Source organism: Camelus dromedarius, chromosome 24 (assembly GCF_036321535.1).
Source record: "Camelus dromedarius isolate mCamDro1 chromosome 24, mCamDro1.pat, whole genome shotgun sequence".
In the NCBI taxonomy this organism is placed as follows: domain Eukaryota; kingdom Metazoa; phylum Chordata; class Mammalia; order Artiodactyla; family Camelidae; genus Camelus; species Camelus dromedarius.
Genome location: NC_087459.1, coordinates 17687891 through 17711616, shown reverse-complemented (window position 1 = coordinate 17711616; position 23726 = coordinate 17687891). Strand labels below are relative to the sequence as shown.

Below are 23726 nucleotides of genomic sequence, written 5' to 3'. Positions count from 1 at the left end.
ACGTGGTTTTTCAGCCTCTCCAGGTTTGAGCACCTTGAGAAACCTTGATGAGGGCACTTGGAGTTCATCTAATCTTGAGTTGATGTTTAGGATTATAATTCTGGCTACTGATTGTTACTCACTCTTGCGTCGAGGGAATCATGCCATTTCAGGGTTGGAGAGGACTTTAAAACTTCTTTTTTCTAATGGTTGAGTTCTTCTGCCTGATTTCAGATAGATGACTGCTCAGCTGCTGTTTGTACAGCTTTAGTTTTGAGGCATTTGCTTACTAAAGAGACACCATTTCCTCTTTGGGTATCTCCCATGGTGACCGAAGTTAACCTGAAGTGTGTCCCCGAGTTACCACAACCAGCAGGTGTTCTCTCTCTTGAGTTCAGTAAGAACGGTTGAGGACAAGTCTTAATTTTCTTCTACTTATCTATGCTTCAAATATTTGAAAATTGGTTTTTATCTTCTCACTGAGTCTTTTCTCTCCCAGGCGGTTAATAGCTAGTGCCTTTAGTAGTTTTTCATTAGACATATCTTTCAAATTTGGGGCTTATATAAAATAATTGGCTTTGAAACTGGTTGATTATACGCTCTGTGTAGCACCTTATCCTATTTAGCTTTTTTTTTTTAATTGATTTGGGAGATGTCACAAAGCTTAATTAAAGCAAGCCAATCTACTAGATGCAACACTGTGAAACATCTCAGTGATCTTTCTAGCTAGCTAGGGGGAGGGTGTTGCTCAAGCGCTAGAGCACATGCTTAGCATGCAGGAGGTCCTTAGCATGGGTTCAACCCCCAGAACCTCCTCTAAAAAAATTAAATAAGTAAACCTAATTACCCTCCCCCCCAAAACAAAACAAAAGCAAAACAAGCTAGGTTATATATTTCAGTTGAGGTTTGTTTGCTCCGTACATGTCTGTTAAGTACGTGCTGTGTGCTAGGTGCTGTGCTAGGTGCTGTGCTAGGTGCTAGGTGCTAGGTGCTATGTGCTAGGTGCTGTGCTAGGTGCCGGGGATACGGCAGGCACCAAGACAGACAACATTTGTGCCCTCAAGCTCTTTACAGTCTAGTGGGGTTAAACAGGTACTTAAAAGAAGTGAAGGTCCTGGGATAGGAAGGAAGGTTGAGAAACAATAATGAGTCCAGCGTGTCTGGGGGACAGCAGGTAAGAAAATCTATCCTCGTCATAAAATAATACTAGCCTGTGTAGCAGTTTCCGGCACATAGAAAACATTCAAAAAATATTTACCAGAATGCATGAAGGGGGCTATTCCTTGAGAATTTCAGTTATTGGATTCAAATAGCTATTAGGTCCAGTTATTGGGTCCAAAAATAACACAGATACAGATGAGGAGAAGGTAGGACTTAGCAGTGGGCTGTGTGATGATAGTCTTGGGGTCAAGTTGCCTGTAAGACCAGTAACCGTCAGCAACATCATGTAGGTGTCAGCCGCAGTTGGTTGTCTAAGGATGCTTTAGAAACAGGTTCTAGAACTCAGAGGTGATAGCACTGCTTTTCTCATTACCTTAAACGTTCACATTAAGAGACTGACAAGCTGGGGCACAAACAGAGAGCGTGGGTAGGGAATGGTGTGTCTGGAAATCCTGACACGGCTGATTATGTCTTGATGAGGGAAGCCTTACGTGGGGCCTGATAGTTATTTTCAGGTACTTCAAGGACCATCTTGTGGATGAGGGATTCGACTTAATTTTATCTAAAAAGTAGAATTAAAGATTGGAAATTAGAGAGAGAGTGAGTTTGTCGTCATATGAGGAAGAACTTGGTAAAAGACTGTCTGAAAACGGACCGGCCGCCTCCGGAGCCAGCCCCTTTCATTTGCGAGGCATTTAGCTGGACCGCGTTGCCCTACGTGTGCTGTGCAGGTCCCGGAGCTCTTTGTAGATAAGCACAGAAACTGAGAAGTGTTTTAGAAACTGTCAAAGCTATTAGACATTGTCATGACATTCTTATTGTGTCTCACAGAAGAGTATCTGTTTATGATGTATTGGAATTTAAGAACGAATTAACCACACCTGGCTCCTTTACCACGTGCACTGAGCTGGATGGCCATGCATGTAGACAGCATGTCACACAGATGTGGACTTACCGGATGAGTTTAGGTCCCTCCAGTTTAATTTTCTGATTCACTTTCATCCACCCAGACTTCTGTCCCTCCTCATCTTTCCTACGCGCATGATTGAGTCTCCCTGTCCTGAAAAAAATCCCCTCAGTTCTCCTTCCCTTTCAAACTACCAGGCCAGTCTTTCTCCTCTTTTCTGCCTAACTTTACCATTAGTGGTTTCAGTCTTTCCACTCACTCCCTCCCCAACCTCGTCATATGTCTGACTTGCGTTCCTGACACTGCTCTCCGAAGTTTTCAGTGGCCCCTAGTTTGCTCAATTTAGTGGCCTTTGCTCAGTCTGCATTTGACCTCTCCATAGGATATGGTATCCACCCTGTGCCTGCCACTCTCTTTTCTTGATATGCATAAAAGCAGTGCTCCTGATTTGCCTGTTTTTCTGGGTGTGTGTCCTCAGGTTCTGGTGGTTTGTCCACTTTTGTGTTTCTCTTAGAAATCAGCGTTCCCCAAGACTCTGTCCTTGGCTCCTTTCTCTTCCATCTCAGTGGGCATCACCATCCATTCCCATGGCTTCCCTTACCTCGTCATGTTGATGGTCCAGGTCTGATACAGCTTCTGAATTCCAGAGTAGATTTAAAAAATCTCTCATCAGACATGCCGTATTAGTACCTCTGTGTCTCCATCCCAAAATCCTTGCCTGCAGAGATGACATATGTGGATTTGGGGCCTCAGACTGATGTTGAGGAAGATCTTGTTGATGGCAGGCAGGGAGAGTTGTTTGGAGCAGTTTGGTGCTTGCGGGAGGACAGTGAAGAAACTTGAGGAAGACCAGGTAAGAGCGAGTGAGGACTTTCAATGAAGGTGGGTTAGGGGGACGGACAGGAGGAGACAGGTGTGAAGAGCGGCAGCGTTACTTTGGATGGACGTGGAGCGGAGGAGGAGGGAAGGGCTTGAGGGTTTGGGATAACCCCCTGAATTTTGCTCTTGATGGGTGGTAATGGTATTTGCTGAGGTGGGACATGCAGGGAGGGGAGGAAGGGGAACTATATTGCTAGAAAGGCGGTGAGTTGAGTTTGGGAGTGTGCTGAGCGTGACGTGCTTCTGTGACTTTCAACATCCTCTGTACAGTGTTCACCTAGACAAGCTGCTCCTTTCTGAGATGTAATCTGTTTAGCAAATGTTTGGGTGCCAGCTCTAGCCAGGCAGCACTTTGGATTGTGTTTTCCCACTGACTCCCATCGTACGTAGTTTCTGGAGAGATTCTGAGTTGTACCATGGCCTGGCCAAGAAGTGAGTCCAGCCGTCTCCTATAAAAAAGTCGTGCCTTAATTGGCGCTTAACAGAGGTCGTGCTCCTTGTTTTCAGCTTGCCCCAGATGACGCCTGGCGTTGCCCGCACTGCAAGCAGCTGCAGCAGGGGAGCATCACACTCAGCCTCTGGACCCTGCCTGATGTGCTTATCGTGCACCTGAAGAGATTTCGCCAGGTAAGGCAGACCTCTATCCTGGGAAAAAAGCTGTGGCCAAGCTTCTTGCGCCCCCTACTGGTGGGGAGCATGGAGTGGTCTTTGGTGTCCCTGTTTGATCCAGTGATCTGTGTTACAGACACACAGCTGTCCCTGTGGGGCCATGTTTTGTTCTTTCCCAAAGCAAAGTTCGAGCATCCTGTGACCCTTTAAACCCTAAACATTTTAGTTCATACTGTAGCTGTTTTACTTTGTTCCTGAGGATTTGCTTTAGATTTTAGAATGTTGTGCTCAAGTAAGTGTACTCTGGGATTTAAAAAAACAATTGAGCTCCTTTCTGGGGGCGGGTAGAATTCTATTTCTACCTAAAGTGATAACGGGTGTCGTCCTGCTTCCAAGAAGCTGCTGTACAGTTGGGGAGATGAGTCATAAGTATATGCAAAGAAACTCTGCTTTGAGTTGTCTTGCTTTGTGAGCCAGTTTTCCCAAAAAGGCTCTCTATTCCTAAGGTTAGAGTTGTCCTGGCAGCCCTATCGTAAGAGAGGTAAATGGGAGGTAAACGCTGGAGAGGTCTCTGAGCCTGGCTTTGAGAAGGCTTGTATCTGAAATACTAGGAGGAGGCCTGTACCAGGTGAGGTGGGGAGCAGGGCTGCACACGCGTCGTGGCCGAGGGCGCCGTGGGTGCAGAGCATGCGCACGGGGCTGAAAGCAGAGGCTGGTGGGGCTCTGGGGGCTGCCAGGGGAAGACGTGAGTTAAGGTAGAAGAGGCGAGTGGGGTTGGTCGTCCCAGCAGAACCTTGCAGGCAGAGTGAGATTCTGAAGCAGAGAAGCAGCACTTCCCAGTCTTTGTTTTGAAGAGCATTCAGGCTGCTGTGTGGAGGGCTGGAGGCCACAGGGAGAGGATGGGAGACCTGCAGGCGGCCATTGCAGGCATCCGGGGGAGGCATGATGATGGCTTGCAGTAGGGTTGCGGTGGTGCCGATGGAGGGACCTGGATAGGTTTGAGAGATGTCGAGGACCTCTGATGAAGTGAAGGTGTTGGAGGACACGTGCGTGGTCCCCGGGGTGGGGCTGTTTTCACACAGAGGTTTGATGTCCAGCTCCTGTACTAGTGAAGAGTGGGCATTTGCCTTGAGGGTCTCAGCTGCATCTTCCATTGGGATCTGCAGGTGGACTGCTGCTTGAGGGTTTGGACCCTAGCCTTCTCTGTCTCCTTCCACACACACAGACTGATTTCCTTTGCTCCCTGTTTCTTTTGAAGACATAGGATCACCCTTCCAGCACCCCAACTCAAAACTGCATTGCCATCTTTGACTCTTCTTTCCTGTCCCTGTCACCTGGGCAGTCACCTGTTCAGCTTGGCTGTGCCTCTCCACTGCCTCCTGTACGTGTCCCCTTCTCCCCATTCTTGGTGTCACCCTGCCAGTTCAGGCTTCTGATACTTCCCAGCTGGTTGCAATTGCAGTGTCTTTTAATTCTTTCCTTAACCAACACTGCTCTTCCCTTTCTGCCGTGTTTCAGGCACTGTTTATGACCACTCTGCTGACGTCACCTCCTCCTCCCTCATAGCCTCAGTGCTTCCCCCTTGACTGCAGAACAAGATTCAGATTCTTTAGCCTGACCTTCCTGACCATCCAGGGCCCATCCTGCCTTTTTTTATGAACATTTTTCTTCCCTTGGCTGACCCGTAGCTCCTTAGGATCGGCATTATGTGTGTCCGATTAGTTTTTTAGAGCTCCCATAGACGCAGGAAACATTGGTAAATATCTATTCAACCGACAGATTTCAAAGGATCTCTCAGTGGGTTTAATGGGAAGTACAGATTACCCAGGATTGTCAGCTAAATGAATGTATTGGGCTGAGTCGCTGTTGGCTTTTCATGTGCCTGCTGGGGGAGGTGGGAGGAAAGAGGCCCTGCTGTGTGAACAGCTGTTCTCCGCCGGCGCCGGGCTCTGCCCTTCACGTGTGTTACTGTCCCATTACTTTTCATGTCTCTGTGACTGAGGTCTCAGGATGGACCACCTGAAATGGTCATTTTGCAAGTTAAAGACCAAAAAACCCTTTATCAGTTAAGGAAATGAAGACTCAGAGAGGCTCATCATCCTGTACATGTAGATCATCACTGATTCCATTTCTGGTAATATTAATACCTGGTCCTCCAGGTAGTTGAAACGATTAGTCTGTTTCCTTATTTCGTGTGTGTCTTGGGAAACGTCCGATAGGTAACTCAGACCTCCTTCAGCTGATGGAGTCTGCGTTCCACACTGAACTGACCTGCCATCTGTTTGCATGGAAATATCATCAGAACTTGTTTTTCTTCTTGTAACAGGAAGGAGACAGGCGTATGAAACTTCAGAACATGGTCAAGTTCCCTTTGACTGGCCTGGACATGACACCTCATGTAGTTAAGAGAAGCCAGAGCAGCTGGAGCTTGCCATCCCATTGGTCTCCGTGGAGACGGCCCTACGGACTCGGGAGGGACCCTGAGGACTACATCTATGACCTGTATGCTGTGTGCAATCATCACGGCACCATGCAAGGGGGGCACTACACAGGTCTGCAGCGCGAGAGGCCGGGCGTCCGTGCTGACCATTCCTCCCGACGCGTTTTGCTTGTGACAGGGCTGCTTTGCTTTAGAGCCTCACTTTCTTTTCCAGCAGGCAGTGTGGCAACTGTGCGGGCGGTTTTCATCCTCTGGGTCTCTGTCCTGAGTTGGATCGTCTGGTCGCGGTCTGACCTGAGCCGGGAAGGGTGTGTGCAGACGGTGGCATCGTCTGGCTCACCCAGGACTCGCTTTGTTGACCTCACCTACAAGCCCCGTTGAAAGTTTTGCTCTCCTTTCTTGAGGTCCTGGCATCTATCTCCCTTGCTTGGAGCAATTGTCAATCACTTTTATAGTGTTTTTAAAGTGACTTGGCAAGATTTTTCATTTTAAGGTTAAATTTACTTTTTCATTTGTAAAAGCAACAGTACTCATCATATGAAATTTAGAGACTGGAGAGAGGTAGGAAAAACAATACCATCAACCCATGGGCTTATCACTCAAAAATAACCACTCTAAACATTTTTAGAAACTGTGATAAAATATACATAACAAAATTTACCGTTTTAACCACTTTAAGTATATGGTTCTGTAGCATTAAGTACATTCACATCTTTGTGCAGCCATCACCACTGTCCATCTCCAGAATTTTTTTCATCTTCCCAAGTTGAAATTCCATAGTTGTTAAACAATAACTCCCCATTGCAGGGGTTAGCAACCTGCTGCCCACACGTGAGGGCCTTATGGGCTAATGGGGGAGATGCTTAATTCTTATAAACACTATTTTTAATGACCACAGAATCTTCTGTTGATAGATCTCTAATGTTATATGACTGTCCCCCATTGTTGAACACACATACATTGTTTCTAATTTTTAACTTTGAAGATAACATTGATGAACATCTTTGTGCATAGTCACCTCTTCTGTATTTTACTTCTGTATTTCCTGGAGATTGAGTCTCAGGAATGGTATTGTTGGGTTAAGGGCATGCATGCACCTGGGGCAAGCAGGTGGATTTGGGGGCTTCTTGCTGGGACCCCTGCGTGTGGGGGACTTGATGTGAGGGTACCCCTACTGCATGGGTGGCCAAGACTCGGATTTCGGCATCCTTCCCACTCAGCTTCTCTGGCACGTACACTTCTGTGGGACACTTCTTCTTCCTCAACTCAGTGGTTTCTGCAACAAGGCCCCAGGGTGCTAGTGGTTCGCAAAGGTAGGGGAAGGTGGAGGAGGGTAGACCCTTCCAGTTGGTGTTTCAGACTCTCCCCTGGCAGTTAGCCCTCATCCCCCACCAGCGAGGTGAAGGAGCCCATCGGGCCCCGGACCCCATCCTTGGCCCGTTATATTTAATCTCTCAACCTGCTCTTCCCTCCAGGAGGCAGGGGGCGGGGAGGTGACTGGATACAACAGTCTTTCGTTCTTGAGACCCTTTTAGTTCAAGTTCTTTCAATATTTAGTTGTTGCAGGCAGCAGTTACTTGTGAGCAGAGTGATCCCGGCTTGGAGTGTATTTCATAGTGGAACGGTGTGGATGGCCGCTACTTGCCCTAGGAAGCACGTTCAAGGAGAAAAAAAGGAGATAGAGAAGTTCAGTAGATCCTCTCAGTCCATAGAGCACAAAAGTTAATATTAATTAAATGTTTCAATATGTTTTACCTCGTATTTGATATAAACCAAATTTTAATACTGTTTTTTTGTGTCTTACATATTTCACACTTACATTTTATGGAGGCCACTTGTATAATAAATGCTGTGTGTCCAGTTGGATTCTTGCTTTCGTGGCATTACTGGTCATCTGTGGTCTTTGATGCTGAGTCACAGAATTATGTACTCAGCTGGTGAAGTGACGCCTTGGCCAGCATCCCTGGTTGGTGTTCAGCTAGCTTCCTCCGGTAAAGAACGCGTCTTCCAGGAAAGTGTAATGCTGCTTCTCAGGAAAGTATGATGAGCACGTTGTGTAGTTTCTAGCAAGAAATTGTTGAGGAAGATAGGATAGTGCTAGATTTTAGCCTATCGTGTTGCTCTTTACGTAGAACAGGCTCTGGAAAGTGCCTGGAAACCCGTACCTACCTCGGAGGTGGTGCAAACTGGTGAGAGGAGTGTGGGTTAGGAGCCAGACACGCCTTCCCAGCTCTGTGCCCTCAGGTGAGCCCCTTATTCTAACCTGGCGACCGCATGAGGGAGCCAGAAGTGGTCCTGCCTCCTTGCGGGGCCTGTTACCTGGGCGGAGCTCAAGCCCGCTGCATTACTTCCCCTTTCCCGTACTTAGGCCGTATCACTGCTCTTCGGGGAAGAACATTTGAAGTACCTCAGCATCGTTGAGTTAAGGGTACCTTGTTTTTGAGCTTTCATTCGGAGTGTTTATTTTGCCATGGTCTTTACTTCACACTGATTCTAACTATAATTACATGGTACGTGCATGGCTGACTTGTGTAAGGATTCTAGAACGGTGCTTCTCAACCCATCTGTGATGAAGAACCTTTAAAAAACTCTTTTAAACCTTTAAAAAATTTTCCAGTCTTTCATGAACCCAGTATTTTTGCAAAAATGCATTAAGAATATCATGCAGTGTCATACTGCCATGAACTTTTTAAAATACTTACCTCGTTTTGGCTTATCTTGTGACCAGTCTGTGAGCCACAATTTGAGTAGTACCGGTCTAGAAAACACCTCAGAAAGTGGTGCTAGGAAGAAAAGCACACAGAATTATTTTATAAGTACATCGTTGATGCATTAGTGAGTCACGGTGCTGCCCGGGTTTCCACGCCATGCCTGAGGACAGACCGTCCTGAAGAGAAACAGGCTGAAGCTAGCACGGGGTTGCTCTGGCACCTTCTCTTACCGTCACCCCCACCTCCACCCCGAATAGCAGCCCCCCACCAGCGGGATTGTCTGTGCATCAAGCCTGACCCGACGCCATCGAGCAAATGGGTGCTGCCTTACCTGCTCCGTTCGCTGCATGTGTCTCCAGCTCTCTCCCCTCTGGTTCTAGTGAGTCTACAGCTGCGGACCAGTTCCCTCCCTGCAGCCTCAGAGTCTTATTCTGCTCTTTTTTTTCCAGACCTGTCTGGAACAGCCCTTCCTCTCCCGGGTCCCTTTCATCTCCTGGGAGTCTGTGCTTAGAAAAGTAGTAGCGGCCGACGGGGGGAGTCCCGCCTGGTGCCCCTGGGGCCCTACTGATCCAGCGTTAACCAAATATTCTAGCGCGCACTTACTTTCACCCCAAATAAATGGGTGTTTTTAGCAAGTGTAATAAGAACATACCTTCCTGGATCAGGCTTACCTGCTCCTTGATATGTCCTTACAGGGTGATGTGGCTTCACAAACACTAAGTTGTGTCTGTTCTTGCTGGTACTTGGATGCTCTGTTTTTATCTCAGGCTTAGAATTTGAACCAGAGAGCAGGCCGCGTGCATTCATGAGCTCAGATGTTCTCGGTTTGCCTGGGGACTTCATGAGGCATCGTTTGTGCTACCTCTGAGAGCGACCGGGTACGGTCGGGTTTAACAGTAAGCTCAGGGATTGGACAGTCCTGAAATGAGCTGGGCCCTTCCCTTTACCAGCTGCATGGCCTTGGACAAGCTGGTTAATCTTTTTGAGCCTCTGTAAAACGGGAATAATAATAGGACAAATCCCATAGGATTAAATGAGATGCACATAGTAAGTGCTAAACAAATGTTATCCACTGCTACTATTATTTCTAATTCTATTTTCTATCTCTCGTAAACACTAATATGTTACAACATGTTTTAAACAGAGTTTCACAGAGGATGGGGTATAGCTCAGTGGTAGAGCGAGTGCTTAGCATGCACAAGGTCCTGGGTTCAATCCCCAGTACCTCCATTCAAACAAACAAAAAAACCCCAGAGTTTCTCACTCCTGGCACTATTAACATTTTTGCTGGGTAGTTCTTCATTGTGAGGCTGTCCTGAGCATTGTAGGATGTTTAGCAGCATCCCTGGTCTCTACCGACTAGAAGCCAGTAGTATCCTCCCCTACCCTCCTCAGCTGTGACAGTCAAAAGTTTCTCCATTCATTACCAAATATCTCCTAGGGGGCAAAATTGTCCCTGGCTGAGACCCACTGGTTTAAATAAGTGTGTTGTGTTTTCTGAGATTAAATAGAATTTCATCCATTTGTAATAGTTTGGAATTTCTTGAAACATTTTGCCCAAATGTGGTTTGGAATTTGGATTTTTTTAACCTCTCTCTGTGTTACTACCTGTAGCCTTAGAAGGTTCTTGAATTAATTCTGTGAGCCAAAGAAACGATGTGTGTGGGTGGCGTGGAGCAGCGGCGCTGCCACGCCTGGTGCTGATCGCTGGTGGGCTCTTTTTGGCAGCGTTCTGTAAGAACTCGGTGGACGGGCTCTGGTACTGCTTCGACGACAGTGAGGTGCAGCAGCTGTCGGAAGATGAGGTCTGCACGCAGACGGCCTACATCCTCTTCTACCAGAGGCGGACAGCCATTCCATCATGGTCGGCCAACAGCTCGGTGGCAGGTAAGGCCGACTCTGCATTTGGGCAGTTTTTTCCCCCGAGCAGAAAATTGTAATTAATGGTCCAGAGAGTTTCTCCAGAAAGTCTCATGATTCTGTCAGTTGGATCAGATTAATTCTCACAGTTGCATATAATCTGGAAACCAGAAGGATTGCAGTCAAGGAAATGGGGGTGGGATGTAGGAGCGGCTGTGAACTAGGAGTGGCTGTGTCCCTCAGGGCTTTCCAGGGGCTGGAGTTGGAGTGGAGCCCAGTTCAGAGTAAGCCCGCGGTGTTTACTTGTGGAGCAAACACATGTCTGAGTGAGTGAAAAAAGCAGCATGACATGCTGCTCTCAGAGTAGAGGGACTGAGCGATCTGGAAATAGAACGGAGACTCGGCTTTGTCACATCTTGGTCGAGTTCTCTTGGAGCACGTCCTGCCCAAGCCACATACCTGTCATCTGTAGTCTGGGTGTAATCAGGCTGCCTGTCTCCTGGGGTCTTTGTTGTGTCTCATTAGGTAAACATGCGTTAAAGCCTTTTGTAAAGCACCAATAGAAATTGTTCTTTTTTCCCGTAAGATCAGCCTCTTCTGTTAGGGGAAGGATTGAAGGCTGCAATAATATTCGATGGCTTGGGTTTAGCTTGATGGGATCTAGTCTGCTGTGTTTAATAAATGCAGGAAGCAGCACCCACATGCGATGTTGACGCAGCCACACGCAATCCAAACCAGGGGATGCATGCTTCTTAATGCCGAAGTGGAGTTTAAGAGACTAGAGGACTAGGACATGGTAATGTGTGATCAGGTTAGAGAATCTTAATCCCTGCTGCCCTTGAAGCTCAACGCCACGAAAAGGAAGCATCGCTGAAGCAGAGCGACCCCTGCTGGAGTCAGACCCCCCCTCCCCACCCCCCGCTCCCAGCACACCCCACTGTCTGTAGGCGTGCTCTTAGTTAATGGAAAGGTGGGAGCTCCAGGGCTCCACTGCGTCCCGCAGGGCTTTCCAGGGGCTGAGGTATGCTCAGAAATTACCCTTTCTTGAGGTCTACTTGAGACAGTCATGCTGCCTCATGTTCTCAATTTCAAGAACAGTTTCTGTTGCTCTAATATATATTGAAGGGCCTCCCTGAAACAGGACAGAATGGCACATAGCCCTGTGTGTGCACGTGTGTTTGTATATTAATATTGTGAAAGTGATTTTAAAATACTACTTAACAGTAAGGCCAAGAAAATAACAGTGCACTGCTACTTGGTTTCTTCTCTCTGTGTCAGAAATATTCCTACAAGTGCTTAGAACAGTGACTGGCAAGGAGGAGGGTGTGAGCTCAGCCTCAGCAAATGTTTGCAGAATAAATGAATATATGAACGATTGTCTCTGTTCCATTGTATCGCCAGCACTTAAGACTTGGACTTTGCGTTATGAAGTACCCATTCCTGTACTTGGGTTTTATTACTGCAGACAGTGTAGGAGTCTGTCCTTCTTTTCATCCTAACAGGGTATTTGAGCAGGCACAATGTGGGGCCTGGGGGTTAAGGCTGACCTGGTGGTGAGGACAGTGGCCACCCCCGGCTCGGGCAGCAGCCCTTCCTGATGGCGTGCGCAGGGCAGGCGGGCCCCGAGATCCTGGCCTGACCTCGACGCCCGCTTCCTTTTCTGCAGGCTCCACCAGTTCCTCCCTGTGCGAACACTGGGTGAGCCGGCTCCCGGGCAGCAAGCAAGCCAGCGTGACCTCTGCAGCCTCCTCCAGACGCACCTCCCTGGCCTCGCTGTCCGAGTCGGTGGAGATGACGGGGGAAAGGAGTGAAGACGATGGTGGGTCTGGGTTTTGGTGACCGATCTCCAAAATGGCACCCCAGGCACACAGCACAGGGTCCCTCACGTTTAGGAACTAAGTTATGGTGGAGAACATAAAAGGGGCTGCAGAGTGTGGGTTGCATGGCTGTGGGTTATGATCGTAAGTGACACTGTATATAACAGGGTCATTTGCTTTTCCTGTGGCTTAGGACTTGTTCCTTCCACTTCATTATTTCCCACTTTTAAGGCCTTGTGTGGAGGCTGGAGCTTTAACTCTGCAATAATGTATACATTTTTTTCAAAGTGCTTTTCAAAATCTTCAAATAGCTGTAAGGGGACGCAGTGAGGCCCCCGGCTGACGAGCAGCTGTGCTGAGCCTGGCCCGGAGGCTCCCGGCTCTTCGGCTTCTCACCTTCCCACCACACTGTCCCTTAGTCCCTTAGAGGGATCTGACGTGTGTTCTTGTAAGTATGGAAGCATTTAGAACAAAACCGTTGCCTCTGCATAAAGGTAGTTTTTAGGAATTGAGAAGATCATCACGGTATAAAAACTTTGAAAATTTGGTACAACTTGAGCTCTGGTTTTCTGCCTTCACTTAGCGCTTGAGCATGGCAGCACAGCCCTCAGCTCTCACAGGGACCCCCGGGCGGTGTGGGCAGGATCAGGCGGCGGAGCGCTGAGAGTTGCGAGGAGAAGGGAGTGAGCTCCACGTCTCTAATGAGGATGGGGACTCACCTCCCGGCCAGTGTCATTCTGCGGCCGGCACTTCGATGGCTTCTAGTAAGCCGCCTCTAGTGGTGGTGGGTAATTCTGAGAACGTGAAATAGAGGGAAGGAGCAGGAGGTTGGAAGACGGATGCCAGAGGAGGACCTACGACAGGGTTCCAGCTCTGCCCCTTCCTTTGGCTGTTGCTTCTTTACTTGTAGAATAAGAGTCTTGGGCTATAAATTGCTAAGCTAATGTCTGTAGCTCCTGACATTTTATGAAAAACTGACCAGGAACCTTGGCTCGTTTGTTATTTACACGTTATTTTCAACGCAGCCTTTAAACTTAAAATTGACTGCTGTTTTAAGAATAAGCCTAGATATGGTTTGCCCCAATCTATTTTTAAGCGGTGTAGTTGGTGAAATTGATACCCGCTGAAGCATCATGATCCTGCAGTGGTGGAGGGTGGCGCCCACAGAGTAGGGCCCATCTCTTAGGATCTCATCCAGAGTTTTACAAATACCAAAGCTGCAGTATCAAGTGTGTGCAGAATTTAATTTAGAATATTTTCCTTGGAAGTTTTAAGTCACCCGAGGTAGGAATGTATTGTCTCTTTAGTTCTTTCCACGGATCCGCTTTCATAGTCAACGACAGGCAGCCTACTCGTGGCACTGAGTCAGGGGGAGGGGGCTGTGGTTCTGGTATTAGCTGTGTCTAAATATTTGTGTGATCTTGGGTGGGGGTCCCTGCTGTGAGCCCCGATGTCCTCAGCAAGATGAAGAAGCCATAAATGAAGTCGCGCACATTTATTGAGGAGCCACATGGTGCCAGGTGCTGGGCCCAGGACTTTTAAGATTTTTATTTAATCCTTATGGCAGCTCTCTGAGTTACAACAAGGGATAGCAAAGTATAGCCCACAGGCCAAATACGGCCCCTGCCTTTATTTAAAAAAAAAAAAAAATATTGGAACAGCCACTCCCATCTGTTTATGTGTTCCCTGCAGCTGCTTTTGCCCTGTGGTGGCAGAGTTGAGCAGCTGGCCCACAAGGCCTGAAATACTTAGTGTGGGGGCCTTTGGAGGAAAAGTCTGCTGACCCCTGTTACAGAGCAAGAAGGGGCACTGCTGATCCCTAAGTTAGAACGTCCCTATTTTACACATAAGGGAACTGGGTTCAGAAAAGTTGAAGTCACATAGCTGCCCCTTGACCCTAGATGTACGAGCTCTGAGGTCACGCTCCTCCCACCCCACGCCTTCCTTCCATCTTCCTTCCATCTTTAGATATTACCAAGATGTTTTGTCGCCTTAGCTTAACGATACTCTCTTTGCTGCCTTCAGGAGGTTTCTCCACTCGCCCCTTCGTGAGAAGCGTCCAGCGCCAGAGCTTGTCGTCCAGATCTTCCGTCACCAGCCCCTTGGCGGTCAACGAAAACTGCATCAGACCCTCCTGGTCCCTGTCAGCCAAGCTGCAGATGCGCTCCAGTTCCCCTTCCCGCTTCTCAGGGGACTCTCCGATTCACACCTCCGCCTCCACCTTGGAGAAGATCGGGGAGGCAGCGGACGACAAGGTCTCCATTTCTTGCTTTGGGAGCTTGAGGAACCTTTCTAGCTTTTACCAGGACTCAAGCGATAGTCACAGTCGACGGGAGCACAAGGCTGTGGGTCGGGCGCCTCTGGCTGTCATGGAAGGTGTGTTCAAAGACGAGTCAGACGCCCGCAGATTGAACTCCAGTGTTGTAGACACACAGAGCGAGAGCTCAGCACAAGGGGATCACTTGCCTCCTGTCTCTGATCCGTTTGATAACAATAACCAGATTGCTTATGTGGATCAGAGCGATTCTGTAGACAGCTCTCCCGTCAAAGAGGCGAAACCCCCGAGCCAGCCTGGCTCGCTTGCAAAGAAACCCGAGAGCACAGCCAAGAGATCGCCCAGCTCCAAAGGCGCTTCTGAGGCAGAAAGAAGCTTGCGGAAGGGGAGGCCAGTCTTGGCAAGCCAGGAATCATCTCTTTCCAGTACGTCTCCTTCTTCTCCTGTTCCTGTCAAAGTTTCCACAAAGCCCTCCCGCTCCCGAAGCAAAGCAGATTCTTCTTCCCGGGCCAGTGGACGGCATTCCTCCCCTGCCCCTGCCCCAAAAAAGGAATCCTCCCCCAAATCCCAGGACTTCGTGTCATCCCCATCTCTCCAGAAGCAGAAGTCGGCATCTTCCCTCGCTCACGCTGCTTCCTCCACATCTGCCAAAAAAGCCTCAGGCCCCGCCCTAAGGGGCCCCTTCCCTCCAGGAAAGAGCAGGACTTCTGACAGGAGCTTGAGTAGAGAGGGCTCCAGACAAAGCCTGGTTTCCGACAGAGCCAGCGTCACCTCCAGCTCCAAACCCAATTCCCCTCGCGTGAGCCAGGCCAGAGCCGGGGACGGCAGGGGGGACGGCAGGCACGTGCGGAGCTCCTCCATGGCCAGCCTGCGCTCCCCCAGCATGAGCGTGAAGGCCGGCCTGAAGAGGGACAGCAAGTCTGAGGACAAGGGGCTGTCCTTCTTCAAGTCAGCCCTGAGGCAGAAGGAAACCCGGCGGTCGACGGATCTTGGCAAGACAACCTTGCTGTCCAAGAAGGCTGGCGGGAGCGCCGTCAAGGCGGTCTGTAAGAGCGGCGTGGGTGACAAGGCTGAGAAAGGCTGCCAGCCGCCAGGTTCGCAGCAGCCAAATGCCAGTGCAGTCGGAAAGGAGCAGCTTATCTCTAAGGACCCCACTTCTGCTAAACATTCCCTGCTGTCCGCTCGCAGGTCCAAGTCTTCCCAGCTAGATTCCGGAGTGCCCTCGTCTCCTGGTGGCAGGCAGTCTGCTGAGAAACCCTCAAAAAAGTTACCTTCTAGCATGCAAACCTCTGCACGGCCTTCTCAAAAACCTCAGTGATACTTCTGCAGTCCAAGTGTTTTATCTGTAAAGATGTTTATTTATTTAGAACCTCTTCCCTCCCACCAAAGCCCTCTATGCTTTTGTTTTGTATTTTTTGGGTCACGTGCCTGACTGTGTGTGTGTGCGCGCGCGTGCGTGTGTACGTTTGAGTGTCTGTGTGTGCGTGAGGAGAACTGAATTGCAAATTGTTAAAAGCGTCGCCTTATTCTGCCATTGAACCAAATAACAGCCATAGGCAAAGCATTGATACCAAGCTAACTGGAGTCATCGTAGTCGATTCCCTGGGCGGTCCCTTTAGTAACTGTGCATATTTCTCCCTAGAGAACTCTAATGACTTTTGTTGGACACTAGGGATTTGAAACCTGTGAACCAGTTAAGCTACCATTAGTGTGCTCTGTAGAAGGATGAATTATTTGACTTGGGTTTCATCTGAGTGGAATTTGTCCTCACTGCGGATTGTCGTGTGGCACCGGGAGCTCTAAAAACTGTGACACTAACAGTCAAACAAACCGAGGGAAAACTGTCGCTCTCTGCACTTTGGCCCCATCTACCAGTTTTTGTAAAGGGCAATATTTTAACACTACTGTTTCTCAGGTATATACTCAGCTAGTCTAGGAGGGTGCGTCAGTGAAAGGGTTGAAGAAGAAGGTGGCCTGTGGGTGGCTGTCGTTTCTCCTACTGCCACAGATAGATGTTTTTAGAGGTAGAAGTGAAGCCTTTCACCAGCTTCATATCTGCAAAGATGTGTGCACCATGGGTGTCTTGACCCTTGGGATACGTCCTAAAGAGGTGGCAGGTTGGATAGCCAGAAAGCCAGTCACTAGTAGTTCATTTTTTTTTTCCTTCTAAATTTGCGAGCTACGGCCATTGGGATTTTGAAATGTAGTAGAGCAGGTAATACCTTCAAAAGATGCCTAGAAAAAAAAAAATGGATTCTGAACCGGATGTGCGAGCCTGTGCCATTTTCTTTCTCTGGTGGTGTTTTTTTCTGGGTTAGAAGTTGAAAGCACTGTGCCTCCGGTGTGTGCATGCCCGTGTCTCCTCGTCTCATGACTTGGAGAGGAAAGAAGTTTCCTAATGCCAACTGTCAGTGACAGTACGTTAGAGTGACGTGTGACCGAGTGTTACATGCGCACTTCTGGCCCTGCCTGTCAGTCTTAGTTGTGACTGCCCCTTCGGGAACGCAGTCATTTCTTTTCTGTGCTGAAGATTTAATCTATTACCCAGAGCTCACAAGCAGGATGGAGCACGTTCCGTCTGGCATTATCAGTGCAAATTGCATTTCTTGTTGGGAAAAAAAAGGGAACCGCACAGAAATTCACAGATAAGCAAGATATATATATTTTTCAAGCTTTTAGGAGGTGTTCTGGAATTTTGGGCTTTTTTCTGTTTGGGTTTTTTTTGTTTTTTTGTTTTTTTTTTTTAAATGTCAAGGGAGTCGTGGTTCTGATTCTCTCTGAATAGCATGTCACTTTGCCATGAAATACAGCATGCTAAGTTTATATACTTTCACATTTAGCTTTTTTTTTTTTTAAGTCATGGACTCTTCAAGTTCTTCCTGAACTCTTGGTGCACAGATCCATTTATAATCTCCCTTTTCAGTATTGCTGTGTGTGAAGTCACCAGAACACATATTATTACATGCATAACTATGAATTCTACACTGCCTTCCCCCACTTTTGTTTCCATGAATACCTCTTGGGAAATGTTTCCAGTGGGTTACTTAACTTTATCTTGCTGCTGATTTGAGCATTAGCAGGTAACTTGCAAGTCTGGAGGCAACTTATGTCGAGGGTTGCTGGAATTTTAGACCCTGGCAATATTGAAGACAACACACTCAGCCTTGTGAAAGTTACACTAGTGCTTCGTGAAACCCATCTAACATGAGCCTATTGCCCACCGCACTCAACCCTGGACTCACCAGTTTGCTAGGTGTCCTCGTTTCACCGTGCAGGTGTCCCGTTCCCCAGAGCAACATCCCTCTCCTCTGCTGTGCTGGGACTGCCGTCAATATTGTTACTGCTTCCAACGGCGCACTGACAGCCCGATCCATGTTTAGTCACTGCTAGTTTTCCTGTATCACCTTTATCTCCTGAAAAAGATGCGCCAAATGTGGGATCGTCAGTACCAAGAATTGAACATCTGTCTACTTTGACCCTCTCGTCTTTCTTTAATAGGTAAATCTCATTTGAAATCTCCTATCAGAAGCTCTGAACAGTCTTAGAATCACAGTTTGTCTACACAAAGTGTTTTAACAGTACGTTTTGGGAGGGGCTATAAACAGTTCAGCATTAATAGGATCTAGTTTAATTTTCACAGTGGTAAATATTTTTATTTTTGAGTCCTCCAGGAATGGGTTTTCTGTTTATGTATAGTGTCTTAAGAAAACAAAACAAAACAAAAACTCTGCAAGCTCCATTAATTTTCTATGGGATCTAGAAATAAACTTTCGGTATCTATGAACTGTATGTCTGTGGAGTTTAGTTCTTATTTCAGGTTTAAATGGGAAGAAAAGCAGACGTGTTATGGCATCGCCTAGGCGTCTTTGGGCCATGATGTTTCTGTAACATTGGCAAACAATGAAAACTTCATCCCTAACTACTAGGTGCAACGTTTAAGCCACAGGAAAGAATATTTTGCCCAGAAGTTTGGAGGTGTTTGTTGTGGTGTGAAGTGTCTTATGAGAAAGTTAATACTTGGGTCAACGCAGTCCTTTGGTAGAGTTAGGGACCCGGTGTTTTGTTTTGTTTTTCCCTTTTCCCAATGATGTTTGGCATAATGAGCACATAGGTTTTGGGGTTAAAGTTCACCTACTAAGGATGGTAGCCCTGGGTTTCTGGTTGACAACCAAGTGGGCCTGATGAGAGCAGTCATTTCCTGGCTGGCACAGAATAATCACCGATACTGGTGTTGCATCTGTAATGTTTGTTTGCTTTTTAAAACCTTGTTTATTCTTGGTTTCCTTTCCTGTAAACATCCAGCACACTGAGGCTGTATCATTCCCTAAGACAGCCCTCCACCTTGCCTTTGTGATCCCTTAGATAATGTGGAAGCACAAAGAGACTGTTAAGCTCATGTCATCTCAAGACCTTCTCCCACCTTTTTCTGTATTTCCTTACCCTAAAAGCAGCCTAACTGAAAGTAAGTAACGCTACGCTGGACCAATAGAAATGGATGTGGGAGTATTTGTTATGATAGAATACTGCTACTGTCTGTGAGGCTGCCCTCACCTCTCCAGTAATCATTCACTCATTCTGCAAACGATCACTGAGGGCCGGCTTCGCTTGTAAAGGCAAGCTGAGAGCTTCAGGAGTTTGCTGTAGCTGAGGAGCCCAGGGGATGCTGATGATGTCCTAGACGGAGCGACAGTCCTCCCGAACAGAAAGGTCAAATGGATCCTGGTGACCGGCTGAGGCTTATGGGCCTCTCGAGCAAGTCTGTTCTGTTCTGGAAACCAAAAGTGCCCTTCTTCATCTTTAGAGACGTTTTACTGTCACGTCCTCTTTTTCAGAGCTGTCTCTACTACTTAGGGGTTGGAAATCCATTATGAAGTCACTTTGCATTAGAATTTGGTCATCTGTGTCTGTATGAGATGGAGGTGAGGGTTTTGGTTGGGGGTTGGGGGTGGGGAGAAAAACGGTCATCCGTTTAAAAATAACTATCATGGGAAAAGCAGGAACAGAATGTACAGGAATCAGCAGTGGCAGCCTTTAGGGACAATGGAACAGAGAAGAGCTGTGAACAAAGCTCATTTATTTCAAATAAACACGTTTTTAAAAGTAGATTGACACCTGACGTTACATTTCATTTTGACAAATTACTGAACAGCTGAAGTTACTGTTTCCTAGGTAGGCTGTATAATTATTGGATGCAAAGATAATTAGTATTTCCAGGTTGGATTTTTGTGATAGAATGCAAATCATAAGCACAGTTTCAATAAAACGCATATTCCATGAGGTGCGTTGAACTTCGCATTATTTGGAACTGAGAAGAGCAAAACTTGCTGACAAATCAGTGCCTCTATCATAAACAGAAACACAAGAAGCAGCTGTGACTGCAGGCTGGCTGTCTTTAGTTTCCTAAAGGATGTGGTATTGCTCAACCTGACTGCATATTTTGGGGAGGGAACGCTGTGCTTTTATTTAAACGAACACTCTGTCTTATACTGCCTTTCGATCAACTCTCAAAGTGTGTGTTTTGGCAGATGTGTGTGTTTTTGAGCATGACCAATCATTTTCTCCCCCAAGTAATGAAAACAATTCTGCATGGCTTCCACCTAACCCAGAAAGCATGCTCTTACTACTATGCAAGCAACTCATAAAAAAATGTAGAAAAAATATAGACTACTTACACTCAGCATAACTTAAAAAAAAAAAAAGGCAACTCTTAGATCATGGAGTTCTATTTTTGAATTTGTAATTTTTTTAATGTGGCTTAATCAGTATCAGAGCATGAATGTGATTTCTTTTGCTTTGCACGTGTTTCTCTTTGTGGAATTTTTTTTTTTGATCATTGGCAAGATTGTGTGTAAAATAAGTATTTTTGCAAGCAAGAGTGGAACTGGTATGTTGAACACACCCTGGTTTATATACTGTATTTAGCCTGAAGACTTTCCTAAAGTATTTTGTCCTAAAAATAACCTGCCATTTTCTATAGATTTTAATTTTTTATATCTTCTAGGGTTCTATCGCGGTCACAGGGAAAGAATGTGGCTTCTAATCGTGCTAATAATTTTAAAACACTTTTGTAGAGACTTCGGAGCTTCCCAGCCACTGGTTACAATGAAACTAAGCTGTGGGATTTACGGTAATGCTGACAGTAGATTGGGTTCTAGGGCCATCTTAACGTTCGTCTAAAACCGGTGTTTCCCAGTTTAGGGGAGAAGGGAGATTTGTGGCAGACTCGGGAGGCTATTTCAAATCTCACACATGTACTCTCCCCAGGATTCCATCAAGCCTCTTCTGAATGACTTGTCTGAGATTCTGATACCCAGCATTCATAGAATCATCTAGGGAACTTTTAAAAATGCCTGGGTCCCACTCCCAGGCTTGTGATCTAGTTAGTGTAAGGGCAGGTCCCAGGAATTACCGCGGAGATTTAAAGCTCCTAGGTGTTTCTACTTCGCAGTCAGAACTGAGAACCACTGTGACACACCCTTTGCTGAGACCTATGGCGAGAATCACTGCCGTGGGAAGTGCTCAGGAGCAACTCAGATTCCTCTATTGCTTTGGTGAGGAAAGAAAAAAAGGAGAGACTGAGAACTAATATCAACCTCCTGCGTGACATAAGGGGCCGGGGGGAGCCTTTCTGATTCAAGGCCCGATTCAGGGGCCTGGAGCTCTGTCTGTGCCTCAGCACTTGCCCATCTGGTGGGGGTCCGTGGTCTTTGGTTTGCTGGAGCAGGCGGAGTGCCCTGTGGGGGTTGCGTCCTCCCTGGAGCCTTTCCCCTGGAGGCCTCGGCAGGGCCAGGCCCGCGGGGGCACAGAGAAGTCACTCTGAGTTAGAAAATGCTGAAGTAGAGCCTTCAATGGCCTTGGAAAACCGGTCCCTGATTTTGCTAGACTGTCTCTTTGTAGTAATTATAATAGCAAACCTTAGGCTGCCGTCCAATTTCCTATTTAGCTCACTCTACTCTCCAGAATGTAGTTTCAGGAATAATTTTTTAGTTTAAAAATTAATGTGAAGCATTTGATTTGGGGGTCTTTTTTCAGTAACCCTTGGTATTTTTTTTTTCATGTAATTAAAAAAAATCAAATAATGTTCTTCCCCAAATTTGGCAGTATATGTTGTTACCTGTGGAGGCAAGTGAAATTTAGTTTTCATCTGTGGTGAGCTGAATGCACTACAACATTTTCAAAATAATAATCTGCTCTGCTTCTCAGGTGGTTTGATCCTGTTGAGCATTATGCTGCCTACAAAGAAAGGAAATAAACACAATTTACCTGGTGTTTTCAGCATTTCAAGTCATAAGATATAAGTAAACACCCAAGTTAGAAATGCTCCTTTCGAAAGGCTGCCCAGAGCAGTGATAACCTGTTGTAATGGTGGAAATGCAATATGAATTTTCCTAGGTGCTATTCTAAACGGTGAGGTGTCATTATACCAAATGGGGAGGCAGTGAAGGTCTTTCTGAAGCCTAAGTTCTCTTTGGGGGCCTTTCAAATATGCGTTTATGTTCCCTATAGGTTTGCTCACCAACTGTGCCTCCCACCACTGGTTAAAATTGAATTCAAGCCCCATTACAAAAATCGTTTCTTGATTAAACTCTTCAGTTTTTACACTGGAATTTCTATAGTTGTCTTAAAAGCTGCATGTCGTATCACTGTACACAAAATGTTTTGGTATTGTTCACGTACCATTCATAGTGATTTGTATATAATTTCCTTCTTGAGTTGCACAGTAATATGGAAGGCAGGATGTCGTTCCTTGAGGCTGGAAGAAAAAGTGTATCATACATACATTTTAAATTATTTTAGAATAAGTGCATGCGATGTGTCACTGACTTGTGTTATTTATTTGTATGTTTTATTATTCAAGGTGTATGCACTTTTAAGAAGCAGAATTTATATTTTTATGTTTAAAACGTTTTATTTCTGGAACAGCAGTTGATTATATAGTATACAGTTGGAATTAAGAGAAAAGTGGAAAATGTAACAAAATATAATAAATTTATTACATGATGCCCTCTTCAAGCCATTCCTCTTTCTCCCCTTTGCCAACCTATATATTTTTGGTGTTGACTAACCTTGGAAATGAAGCAGGTACTTGTACTACACTGATGTATTCAAAATGCTTTAAAATCGTAGTGTTAAAATGAAAACATGACAGGAGGATACATACAGATACTCTATAAGTAAAATTTTAAACCAAAAAAACCATATCCATGCTTATTTAATCTTCACAATCAAGGGTTCATATTCCCATTTTCTCCAGGAGGCAGTTTGTCCTGGGCCACAGAGCTGGAGAAGAACTCACATTTCTAACTCAATTCTAATGGACTTTCAACATTTCCTATAATTTCCCTCTTCTACCAAACTTTTATCATAGGAGGAAATAGCAGTGATAAAGGGAACCATCCTTTTCTGGGCCCTCTCTTGCCCCTGGTATCGTTGTTTCCAACCATCCTGTTCTTACAAAAACTTCCAGGTGGCTGGTGAAAATTTACCACCTCTCAGGACAGAACTCCCTGTTAAGGATGTCACACCACTTACGAGCACTCGGGGGCACTAGAGATCACCGTTATCAAAGGCATTTAGAAGTCCAGCCTGCAAGTTCTTAGCCTCTATGGAAATGCTTACTCAGTATGAGTTGAGGAGCATTTTCAGGGGGAGCAAGGGTTTCAGTTTAGATAAGTTACCACCAGCCATCATTTTTCCTAAAAGGTGTTGAATGCAGATCATAGATCTTATTTTTCTAAAGCAGAGCATTATGGTTGAGGGCTGGGGCAGGGAGACTGTTCCTAACCGAGGGCAAGTGTGACCCACATGCCATAAAACCTGCAGTGCAGCGCTATAAATGTCTCTAAATGGTAATACTGTGCTTGAGGCTGGGCAGTGATCACTCAAGAGGCATCATTATGCCTGAAGGTGTTTGTGTGTCATAAAGTACACACTTCACAGTCATATAAATATTAAGGCGCATTCTCCTTAGAACTTGGCGATAATTTTCAAATATTTGAATGATCAATATCTCCCTGAACATTTCCCTCCTCTGTCAGTCTTCCGGGAAGAAGCAAAGTCCCGATGAGGCCCCTCGCCCTGGACCGCG

At 46.5% G+C, this 23726-nt stretch overlaps 1 protein-coding gene across 2 annotated transcripts in view; it reads left to right on the top strand.

The window, feature by feature from the left end:
* USP31 (ubiquitin specific peptidase 31) overlaps positions 1–22639 on the top strand; it is a 69877-nt gene extending 47238 nt beyond the window's left edge. For both annotated transcript variants that reach the window (XM_010986915.3, XM_031433058.2), the window contains exons 12-16: positions 3434–3553; positions 5862–6087; positions 10415–10573; positions 12213–12365; positions 14389–22639. In XM_010986915.3, the coding sequence (XP_010985217.3) occupies positions 3434–3553; positions 5862–6087; positions 10415–10573; positions 12213–12365; positions 14389–15956 (2226 nt within the window). In that variant the 3' untranslated portion in view covers positions 15957–22639. The remainder of the gene's footprint in view (positions 1–3433; positions 3554–5861; positions 6088–10414; positions 10574–12212; positions 12366–14388) is intronic.
* Positions 22640–23726: the final 1087 nt, after the last annotated feature.